General features: G+C 38.3%; 1 protein-coding gene across 2 annotated transcripts in view; it reads right to left on the bottom strand.

The window, feature by feature from the left end:
* Nucleotides 1-12,356, bottom strand: part of LOC104638206 (multidrug resistance-associated protein 1) — a 48,143-nt gene that overhangs the window by 23,294 nt on the left and 12,493 nt on the right. For both annotated transcript variants that reach the window (XM_075769752.1, XM_075769761.1), the window contains 8 exons: nucleotides 11,696-11,873; nucleotides 9,874-10,128; nucleotides 8,338-8,403; nucleotides 7,595-7,732; nucleotides 2,962-3,108; nucleotides 2,231-2,315; nucleotides 2,049-2,115; nucleotides 374-500 (listed from right to left, as the gene is read on the bottom strand). In XM_075769752.1, coding sequence (XP_075625867.1) covers nucleotides 374-500; nucleotides 2,049-2,115; nucleotides 2,231-2,315; nucleotides 2,962-3,108; nucleotides 7,595-7,732; nucleotides 8,338-8,403; nucleotides 9,874-10,128; nucleotides 11,696-11,873 — 1,063 coding nt within the window. The remainder of the gene's footprint in view (nucleotides 1-373; nucleotides 501-2,048; nucleotides 2,116-2,230; nucleotides 2,316-2,961; nucleotides 3,109-7,594; nucleotides 7,733-8,337; nucleotides 8,404-9,873; nucleotides 10,129-11,695; nucleotides 11,874-12,356) is intronic.

The raw sequence follows: 12,356 nt of genomic DNA, 5'->3' as shown, positions 1-12,356 counted from the left end.
AAAGATGATCATGATCTACAACAGTTTACAACTGCTCATGTTTGTACAGCTGTTCAAAACCAGCAACCATTAGATGTTTAGGCTCCATATATGACTGACTTACACACTCATGATTTTTGCACTGCATTATACAGATTATAAAAAAATGAAAATAGCTTTGGAATCACTTAGGTTGAAGACCAAGATAAATTGTTACACTGTTAACAAAGTGTTGCTGCGTTACTTTTCTTTGAAGATTTAAGAAGCTGGAGCTACCCTTGCCAGTATTTCTACAACAATAAATAGTTGAGGAGGAAAAACTGCACTTTCAAAAGTGCTTAATTTAGGTATTGAGGAGTTGGCAGGGCAGGGCAACACGGACAGACAATCTTACTCTTCTCTGAACTGTTCCATCAAGTTTCTCCATTTCTCCAAGAATAGCAGAAAGAAAAGATGACTTTCCAGATCCAACCTGTCCCACAACAGCAACTAAAGAGCCTTCAGGAATGCTGACATTCAAGCTGGAAATATCGAGGAAGACAAATTAGTTATCCTCTTTGTAAATACTCCATCATGTATGGGTTGTGGTCACTGTAAGAAAGAAATACTCTATTTTACCCTCAGAAGGATGAGAAATAAGTACTTCAGTTTGCACATCTTTTGACTATGTATCATTCAGAAACTTGCAATAATGACTTTAAGTATAAATTGATTTGTCCGCAAGTTAAGAGGTTGTGCTTTCATCTGGTCACAACAAAATCAAATGGGAGACAGTCTAAACAATAAGTGGTCTTATTGTATTCTTCTCAGGCCTGTGGTTCACGTTCCGTCTTACTCTGACAATCAACAGCTAGACTTCTCATGTAGCATCTACTGTAGCCAGTGTGTGATCCCTCTTAAGGAAAATAGCTGTTTGGGTAAAGAAAAGCTGCCCTTCATAATCTGCATATTTTGCTGTCAAAATAAGTACAACATGTACTCATAAATTTTAGCATTCAAGGACAGCCACTTGCTGTATCTGTACTCTATGCTATCTGGATCTGTGTTCTGATTTGAAGGCCCTATGCTAAGATAAGCATAGTTCCTTCAGACTCGAGCTTGGAGCACAAACGAGGTAGAGAAAGTCTGTACCCAGCAACTATACCAGACTTTAATGAAGTCTGTATCTGATGCTGAAGGCAGCTCATTCCTGGAAATTATATTGCAGGCTATGGTGGCTGAGATGTGGATGCTCAGTGACACGTTATGTGAAGTGACCCCCTCCAGCCTTGAGAGGAATAGGGTAGACAGTGTGGTGAGAAGGGTTAGACTGGCTGGGTTGTAACCTTTTCAGCTGCCTTAGTAAAATTTAACAGCTGTATAGAGCTTATAAAATAGGTTCTTCATTCCACTCCAGAGCTTGGTTACTCCATTTTCGTACTAACCCTCCAATCTGTTCATTGTGTAGCAGTTTAAGCACAGCTGAATTTACACCTAAGAAATACCTTGTTAAGGAACAACAAACAAAAAAAAAAGGGTGTCTTCAGGCAAGAGAGACCACTGCGAGAAAACCAAACTTTATGTTTGTTTGTTCTTTCCAAAGGAAGCCACAGCCCAATTTTAAGATCACTATTCAATGCAAGGCTGCATAAACTATTTCACCTTACTTGTAGGCAATATAAAAATCTACATGGACAAAATGGCATCTTGCCAGTTAATGCTCCCCAAAATGCAATTCGGGAAAAATTGATATTGCAGTTCAATGTCCTTTGTGCAAACTGAGGGGAGAGGTAGTAGGAAAGAAGGAATGAAGAAGAGGGAATGAAGAAAAAAATAAAAGCACTGGCTTCCTGTAGCACTTATACAATGCTATGTTGGGGAGCACGTGGTTCCTCTTGGAGCACCAGGGATACTAGGTCAGATTTGACTTTCCAGAGCACACTCATCACATGGGAACAATAATTTATGGTTTTTTTGGTATGTAACATCATGAACTAGTCTGACTCAGAATACATTAAACCTGAACAAAACGTCTACAGACATTACGTTCTGCCAAAGGAGTTCATAAAAATAAGTAAGAAATATCTTACTTTTTTAAGACTGGGGGGCCATTTTTTTCCCAGCGGAAAGAAGCACCAATAAATCCAACAGCGTAATCTGTTGCAGTAAAGAAAAAAGAGCACAGAGTTGCTAATCCATCCTCTCAGTTCAGTTTCTCAATGATCATCTATATAAATTCATGACCAATTAAAAATTAATAACTACTGCTTACTTCCACTGTAGTTTGTATTGACATCCTCAGGGTTAAGATCCTCAGCACATAGAAAATCCTCCAAACGGCTCAGAGAAACTTTGGTCTGCAAGATGAACATACATATATAATATTTATAACATGCCTGTGCTCCCTAAATTTTTAAATATTATTTTAAAAGTTCTAGATAATATGGAAAGACATATTCCTTGTCTTGTTTGAAGATAGACAAAAAGGGTGTTTAGGTATTTAAAAATTATTTTCCTTAAAGTACTAAACAATCTAAAGTCATAAATGTCTTTTTTTTTCCTGAGGATCTATTGCTTGGCAGTTATAAAGCAACAGAGCATGATTGACATATCCAATGTTAGATAATATAGTTAATCCTTGAATGTCTGGTTCCTCTGACTCAATCAGTTTGTTTTCATAAACCTGTGCTTAGAACACTTCAGCTTTTTTTTTTTTTTTTAAGAAATAGTGCATAGTAACTCTCTCTTCATATAATGAAGGCAACATTTTACTCTGAGTGCATCATGAGATGTCCATCACTGTGCTGTGACAGTATCAGATGAATTTACGCTTGTATCCTTTAAACAGCCTTCATGCTTCTCATTCCCTAAAAATACTGTGCAGTTTCACCTCAATAAAATGTAACTTAACATAATTAAATTACTTAATCACTCCTAGAAATAGATGAAACATGACAGAGTATAAACATCAGCCTTTATAGCACTTGTTCATAATATGTTTACCTGGGCTACAGCAGAGATCACAGATGGTAAATCAAACAAAGGCAGTCGCAAGATGTTAAATAAAGAAATAGATGTAAAAACTGTAGTTGCTGTTAAAACATTCTCTTTGTCCAGATGAAAGAAGACTCCAAATGTAGCCAATGAGACCTTTTAAATAAAAAATGAAAAAGATATCTGCAGAATATTATATCACATTATAACTAAAATTTATACACAGAAACTATTTTTGTTTGCATTTGAAAGGCGTAGGATCCCATTTCTGCTCATGTATAAACAGGGACTCTGTAACTGCTGCACAGGGAAATTATTGCATAGCTGCAATACTGAGTGCAGGAATATTGTAATTTTAGTGAGCAAAAACCATGGCTATTGTGTTTGACCCAACCAGATACAAATGAAACTATATGAAATAACTTTCCCACCTCAGGAATTGATTTCTTCATTTTCAAAACACTCAAACATGATGTTTCAGGAAAATAACTTTTTTTTTTTTCTTTCTTCTTACTATTGCTATGATATTGGACATAAAATAGAATTATTTACTGCAGGTATTTTTATTTTAACCTCTTTGAATTTTTTTCAAAAATCTTGTCAGTAATCATCAGAGAATAAGCCTTCAGAATTACCCAGAAAAGCCTAAATTTAACAACCTGTCCTACGGGGTCTGCCTTTTGTTGAGTTTAGGAGTCCTAAACCAAGCCAGGAGTCGTAAACTAATCTACTCGTAAAGTAGAAGGACTTCTAAGAAAGTGCTAAATAATAAGTTGATTATTTCACTGCATTTAATTCAAACTTCGAATTTTTCTCACTCACTGCTTCAAGTATTTCAGTTATTATCAAGGTTACAGACTGAAGCATGGCCTTAATCTTCTCTTTCACTATTCCTGAGGACTGTTCCTCTTCACTTCTTAACATACTGTGAGTTAAGCGCTAGAAGATGTCAGTGTGTGTAACTGAAGTTAATGGTGGTCATTTATCCCCAACGAAGGTTCCAGTTAGATCCATAGAATCATCTAGGTTGCAAAAGACCTTTAAGATCATTAAGTCCAACCCTTAACCTAGCACTGCCAACAGTTAACACTAAACCATGTCCCCAAGTGCCACATCTACACATCTTTTAAATACCTCCAGGGATGGTGACTCAACCACTTCCCTGGGCAGCCTGTTCCAATGATTGATAACCCTTTCAGTGAAGAAATTTTTCCCAATATCCAATCTAAACCTCCCCTGGTGCAAATTTAGGCCATTTCCTCTTGTCCTATCACTTGTTACCTCTGAAAATAGACTGACACCCACCTTGCTATGATCTCTTTTCAGGTAGTTGTAAAGAGCAATAAGGTCTCCCCTCAGCCTCCTTTTCTCCAGATTAAACAACCCCACTTCCCTAAGCTGCTCCTCATAAGACTTGTGCTCTAGACCCTTCACCAGCTCCGTTGCCCTTCTTTGGACACACTCCAGCACCTCAAATGCCCTTCTTGTAGTGAGGGGCCCAAAACTGAACACCATGCTTAAGGTGTGGCCTTACTGGTGCTGAGTACAGAGGGAAAATCACTTCCCTAGAACTGCTGGCCACACTATTTCTGATACAAGCCAGGATGCTGTTGGCCGCCTTTGCCACCCAGGCACACTGCCGGCTTATATTCAGCGGGCTGTCAACCAATACCCCCAGTTCCTTTAATAAAGATATTAAAGAGAACGGGCCCCAATAGTGAGCCCTGGGGAACACCACTTGCGACCGGCTGCCAACTGGATGTAACTCCATTCACCACAACTCTTTGGGCCTGGCCATCCAGCCAGTTTTTTACCCAACAAAGAGTACGTCCATCCAAGCCACGAGCAGGCAGCTTCTCCGGGAGAATGCCGTGGGAAATGGTGTCAAAGGCTTTACTAAAGTCTAGGTAGACAACATCCACAGCCTTTCCTTCATCCACTAAGTTGGTCACCTTGTCATAGAAGGAGATCAGGTTAGTCAAGCAGGACCTACCTTTCATAAGCCCATGCTGACTGGGCCTGATCACCTAGTTGTCCTGTATGTGCCACATGATGGCTGTCAAGATGATCTGCTCCATGACTTTCCCTGGCACCGAAGTCAGACTGACAGGCTTGTAGTTCCCTGGATCCTCCTTCTGACCCTTCTTGTAGATGGGCATCACATTTGCTAACCTCCAGTCAATGGGGACCTGCCCAGTTAACCAGGACTGCTGATAAATGATGGAAAGTGGCTTGGTGAGGACTTCCAACAGCTCCCTCAGTACCCATAGGTGGATCCCATCCAGCCCCATAGACTTGTGTGTGTCTAAGTGGTGTAGCAGGTAAGTAACCATTTCCCCTTGGATTATGTGGCTCCATTCTGCTCCCCGTCCCTGTCATCCAGCTCAGGAGGCTAGGTACTCAGAGAACAACTGGTCTGACTCCTAAAGACTGAGGCAAAGGCGGCATTAAGTACCTCAGCCTTTTCCTTATCCTTTGTCACTATGTTTCCCCTTGCATCCAAAAAAGGATGGAGATTCTCCTTAGCCCTCCTTTTGCTGCTAATGTATTTATAGAGACATTTTTCATTGTCTTTTACGGCAGCAGCCAGATTAAGTTCTATCTGGGCTTTGGCTCTTCTAATTTTCTCCCTGCATAACCTCATGTCATCCTTGTAGTCCTCCTGAGTTGCCTGCTCCTTCTTCCAAAGATCATAAACTCTCTTTTTTTACCCTGAGTTCCAGCCAAAGCTCTCTGTTCAGCCAGGCCAGTCTTCTTCCCTGCCATTTCATCTGCTGGCACATGGGGACAGCCTGCTCCTGCACCTTTAAGATTTCTGTCTTGAAGACTGTCCAGCCTTCCTGGACTCCTTTGCCCTTTAGGACTGCCTCCCAAGGGATTCTGTCAACCAGACTCCTAACAGGCCAAAGTCTGCCCTTCAGAAGTCCAAGGTAGCAGTTCTGCTGAACCCCTTCCTTACTTCTCTGAGAATCGAAAACTCTATCATTTCATGATCGCTATGCCCAAGACAACCTCCAACCATCACATCACTCACAAGTCCTTCTCTGTTCACAAACAAGAGGTCCAGCAGGGCCCCCTCCCTAGTTGTATCACTCACGAACTGTGTCAGGAAGTTATCTTCCACACAGTCCAGGAACCTCCTAGACTGTTTCTGCTGTATTGTATTTCCAGCATATGTCTGGTAAGTTGAAGTCCCCCACAAGAACAGGGGCGAGTGATTGTGAGACTTCTCCCAGCTGCTTATAAAATATTTCATCTGTGTCTTCATCCTGGTTGGGTGGTCTATAACAGACTCCCACCATGATATCTGCATTGTTGGCCTTTCCCCTAATTCTTACCCATAAACACTCAACCCTTTCATCACCATCATTAAGCTCTAGACAGTCTAAACACTCCCTAACATACAGGCATACAGGGCTATTCCAACTACTCTAGTTCTTTGCCTATCCTTTCTGAAGAGTTTATAGCCATCCATTGCAGCACTCACATTTGCATGATTGCAACTATATCATGGTTTTCCAGCTGCACAATGGCTTCCAACTCCTTCTGTTTGTTGCCCATGCTGCGTGTCTTGGTGTAGATGCACTTCAGGTGGGCCATGTTTTTTGGGGAAGAAGCCCTAATTCCTATATGACTGTTCTCAGGCACTTCCATGGTTTTTAACACATCGATAACCCTTGTGTCTTTGCTGCCACATGTATCTCTGTCCCCACCTTCACTGAGATGGCAGATGGAAGGATCTCGCTAGCATGCTGTCCCTCAAACATAGGCATGCCACCCTCACGCTTATCTCTAGCGAGCCTGGTTTGATCCCCTTCGCCCTTCAAATCTAGTTTAAAGCTCTTTCAACAAGCCCTGCGACCTCCCGTGCAAAGATCTTTTTCCCCCTTTGAGACAGATGTTCCAGTCTATTGCCAGCAGGCCTGGTGTCGTGTAGACTGACCCATGATCAAAAACCCAAAATTCTGCCACTGACACAAGGTTTGGAGCCAGGTATTGATCTGCTGGCTCCTTCTGTTTCTCCCCTCATCATGGAAGGATAGAGAAGAACACTACTTGTGCTCCTGATCCCTTAACCAGTCATCCCAAGGCCCTGAAGTCTCCCTTTATGATAGTGTTTAACAGAGGCATTTAAAGATCCAAAGATCTCAATGCATTACTGACAGAATTCCACTGAAACAAGACTAGGATGAATTTGGTTCATATTTTTTGTTTTTTTCTTTTTCATATATTTAGAGGTTTAGTGTTTGAGAAGGTATAGCTAAAAATTACAGATCGAAAACACATTCCCTTAAAAATTAAAAAAGGAGGAGTATAAAGAAGTTGATTTCTAAGTTGATTTCTAGTTGATTTCTAAGCAATAGAAACAGTATGATTAAATCAGTGAAATGAGATTCAGGAGCTTTGGATTTGGTTTCTGACTTTCTAACAGAGGTCTTTAAAAGCTTGGTCAAGTCATAATCTCTCTTGTTCTTCTCCAGTTGTATACGCACTACTAGAACCTGAGAATTCAAATATATTGTGATGATACATTTGATGTTTTGAGATACTGTGAGGCAACATTTGTGAGCCATTCAGCTACTAAAGCAATAGGGAATACAAGAAACAGTTATACATGAACTAATATTTTTATAAAACAAACCATAAAAGGAATGCACGTCAATGTTAGCATGGAGTAAGTCATCAGATACCCAGATGACTTCAAAACATCCACTTCACGTTCTCTAATGCTCATGACCTTCCTTTGATATGCAGGTTCCCATGTGTAAAGTTTGAGGATCTAGACAATCAAACAAACATATTTTAATAAAGCAAAGAACCAGTGACCATGCTTCAGAAAATAAGCTTAAGCTCCAAATGTCATTTTCAAATATTCAGCAATGCCAAACTACAAAAATTTGAATGTTTTACAAATGAAAGCAAGACCTCAGATAACTCTAAATTAGGTTGTTCTTATGGAAGATATATTCTAGTCATTCTTAATTCTTCAGATTTCAACTTGTCCCTTATGTATCATAAATAATGAGCTTTTTCAAAACAGGATAAATAACAAAAATGAGACAACTTTTAATAGTGCTTTTCTTCTACGCTAACATTTCACTCTGCCAAAGGTTGTCAGACATCTATTAACATATTTTTCATTCTTATTAAAAATGTGGTATTAAAATTAATGCATCACGGATAGTAAGTTTTTCAAATCAAATTAAACCAATAAATATTTTCCAAAAACACTTTAAGCACATTATGTTAAAACATTTTCTCTTTAAACTTTTATCATTACCAGCTGAAATATTACTCATAAAACCTTAATTTTATAAACAACTTACCTTCTATCTTTATGACCTAAAAAAAAAACCCCAAATCTCTTGTCAGTTGTGGCATTACCTTTATTCCATGTAACATTTCACTTAGTAGTTTGACTCGTTGATCCGAATACCTCATTTGGCTTTTCTGGTTAAAAAGAGCAGTGTTTCATTTTTCAATGAGAAAAAAAAATGGAAAGTAAAATATGCAGTGCACTGTAGGCAACAAATACCTTTTATGCTATTTTTTACCTTGCTGAAAAACACACTAGCACTGCAATTATACAATTTTCAGATATATAGGTAGCAAAAAAAAAATCATTAAATAGGATAAAGGATTAAATACATTAAAATAACATTTTTTCCCCTTTAAAGAGTGCATTTCAATTTTTGTCCTTTTTATTTTTCTTCATGCTGAATTAAAATCTTAACAGGCTTCCAGTTCCCAGGTTGTTCAGGAATGATAATATGGTTTTAATCTTCAGAATCACTAAGCAGGTAAATATAGACTCAATAACAATATAGTATAACACTATACACACATGTACATGAATATATACATAACACTATATGGATATAAAACAGTGTATACACACATATGTATATATACAGGAGTTAGGAAGAAAGTTTACTCTGTAACTGATTAATACATTGTTACTGAAAGAACCAATCAAAGAAATACAGAAATTCTTCTCACTCCTACACTATACTTAAGCTCTTCCGCATCTCACATTTCTAAAACACTGTTTAACAGCCTCTTCAATGTTTTGAGTCTTCTTCATATACAACAAGAAGTTGCAAACTTTTAGAAAGAATTATTTTATTGTCCTTTGTATTTATTCTCTCTCATATCACAGTAGGGATCTATGTACATATGTAGCTGCTGCACCTCACCTGCAAAAGAGGTGGAAGGTGTTATGGGTTGTTTTTCAATCTCTCTAAACTGTTACAGCTTTACAAAGAAACCCAGAGTCTTCACTGCATGTTGCACCATCAAGGGCAGAACAAGATAGAGACAAATAATTGCCTTGATAGCAATGCAAAACTTAGGGTTGTTGTATTTTTTTTTCAGTGGAGCTCACAGAAATTGTCATAGTACCAGGCAATACAGTGCCAAGAGAACTGTGGCATCAGAGAAGCAGAAAAGAAGTCATAACACATGCAGTACCTCTATGGGAATTCCTATAGTCTCAGGAGAATGTGCTAAATTTGAGTCAGCAGCTAAGCCTGAATAATAAAAGTGGAAGAGGGCCTTATTTAACTAAATCCTTTATTTAATGGAATTAACTAATGAAATATGCAAACCCATAGCTGTTTCCTAAATTGAGTCATACAGTAATTTTTACTAAGACAAAAGTATTGTTTCAGTATAACAAAAATGTAGGTATCCAACCTAAATACTAGCTTAGCTATCAAACATATGGCTTTCTTACTGCAGTTATGTTTCCCCTCCTCAATGAAAAACAGCTGTGGCTTGGCATTGTTTATTTGTTTTGGGTTTAATTTAGGTGTACCAGTAGTATTCTTATACACGCACAATTTATCCCACCCCACCCCCCTTCATTCCTCTATTATGACAACTTAACCTCTCCTTACTATGCTTATTTAAATATCTCACCTTCAATCTTTTTACTTTGGCTGCAATGAGCGCATTTATAGGTATAACCAAAAGAAGCAGTGCAACACCTGCTAGGACTGAGGGGCCAAGTTCTTTCCACAGAAAGACGACAGCCATGATGATCTGAAAAGGTGCTGACCACAACAGGTTGATGTTTAGAGTTAGCTCCATGAGTTGCTGAGTATCTGCTGACATCAGGTTAACAATTTCCCCAGTTGTGTATTTTCGTCGCGAGGAATTTGCTAAAGTTAAGGCCTGCAACCAGAAAATACAGAGGTCACAAAAATCAACTGTTTTCATGGGTTTAGCTGCCCAGGAGAAGCTAAAAGGACAATAATTAGAGCAAAGCTGAACTCAGTAAAACAGACTTGCAACTCTTTATAGTAAATAAACAGGACACCATGATGCAAAGAGCTCAGAAACCCTCAGCTTTGGCCTAGCTTAGAACCTCCCAGGGCAGGAAGCAGGAATGGCAGGCATCACAGCAAGCAGATGTACAACCTCAGTATGGCAGGCAGATAGACAAGTCCCAGGCGTCTTGGACGCCTCAATAAACATATACACGCACACACACTCCCTCTTTCTGTGTTAGTGCCTCACATTTTTCCACCATGTCACCTGCAACTCCTGCATCTAACAAGATAGCGCTGCAGCAACTCACTCCATCCGTTCCACGTGCAAAGCACAACCTGACCTGGCATTCACTAATCAACTTTACTCAGAGAGAGGAAGAAGCTGCATCTCTACCCTGTAGCTGTGAAAACTTGCCAGAAGACATGCTCACTCCAACTGAAGCCTCTATTCCCCAGTTCGTGAGCTGATGTATTGATACACCTTGACATGTGACTTGAGAGAATGAATCCCTTTATTTTGGTAATTTGCAACTTATAAGTAAAATTCTGTGTAGTGGTTCAGAAAATACCTGAGAAGTCTATTTCAAAAGATCAGTTTGACTCTCTTGAGAAAAAGAGACTGTATTTCAAATTAACACAGACAGTAATTTATTTCAGATTTGGAGTATTTTTTGGCTTCCTTAACTTGTGCTTAATAGTTAAATAGTGCAGTAAAGATACCAATGTGTCATGTTCATAACAAAGTAAACTACAGGTGCAGTGCTGAGAAACCAGCTTCAACTCATATGCTACATATTAACAGTACAGTAAACATTTTTATGTTTTGCAGGTCAGACAGCTACTTTTACTTTTACATTATTAGCACCTGCATTTCTTGTGGCTGATAATGCTGCCACCTCAGCATATCTTATTAAAGGTGGGATAAGTTATAGACAGATTTCCACAGCAGTTACCCATCTTTTAAACATCTGAAAAACAATAAACCTACTGGGTATTCAACTCAATAGAAAATCAATTTCACTAAAATCTGAGGGGAAATTTCAATCTCCAAAGAAGGCAAACTTCAGTTTCTCATATTCATTACTACTATATAGTAAAAACAGTGATCATGTATACCCTTACTTTTTCCAGGACAATCAACCTAGAAAGTTTTCCCAGTTCATTCAGTAAATTTGGGAAATTAACACATAATCAAAGTAGGAAGAGTTCAGTTTCTACATATATCTCCAATATTATGTCTGTACAGGTGGTTGACAAAAGTATGTAATTTCAGGATTAAAGTCTTATAATAGAAATGCTGCTGAAATTCCAAATTATTATAAAAGAAATAGTCATCAAAACAAAGTCAATCTTTTAGCCTGTGTATAACATCCTGGGTTTTGATCATGCTGGTAAACATATTTTTTTTTAACACTGTGTTTTTATTTTAGCTTTTCTTTTGAAAGAAAAGTAGAAGAATACATGCTTACCTTTTTGTATATCAGGCCAACAACTGCAGTCTTGATTTTGACTGCTGTAAGCATGTTGTTACGCTGGTATAACTGATGGAGAAGAGTTTGTGAGAGAACTACAAAAAACAGGGCAATGGCATAGCCATACCCACTCCCATGTGAACTAGGATGATTTTCATTGACCATTATCATTGCTCTGAAAATGAAGGAAAATAATTTTTAACTTTTGTGCCTTAAGTCAACAACCAACAAAAAAAGTTCAATAAACTGACATACTGGCAACTTGCTCAATTAAGTCCATTTTGGATCCAGATATGGTGGAAGGACACAAAGAAAAACTATGTCGAAAAAAGGCAGGTCTTATCTGCGTTTTCCAATTTATTAGCTTAGAAACAATTCTCAAATAATATTCTAGACATGAATGTGCTATTGCTGACTTCACTGAAAATGATGTACAAATAAAGAATGGCATAAGGAAAAGGGGGAAAAATTAATTAGATCTTTCTACATAGAAAGGTTGCAACTACCAACCATGAAAGTGAGAGAGAGAAAAAATCTAGAGGAAAATTCTTATTTTTGTATTAGTAAAAGGTTATCTTAGATAACCAGCAACTGTCATGTCTTCAAACAGATTTTATGGTTAACAATTTTGTTCAGGATTACACTGATTCAGGGTATA

This window comes from Balearica regulorum, chromosome 1, assembly GCF_011004875.1.
Source record: "Balearica regulorum gibbericeps isolate bBalReg1 chromosome 1, bBalReg1.pri, whole genome shotgun sequence".
Taxonomy (NCBI): domain Eukaryota; kingdom Metazoa; phylum Chordata; class Aves; order Gruiformes; family Gruidae; genus Balearica; species Balearica regulorum.
The sequence above is the reverse complement of the archived record's forward strand: the minus strand, read 5'-3'. Positions and strand labels throughout refer to the sequence as shown.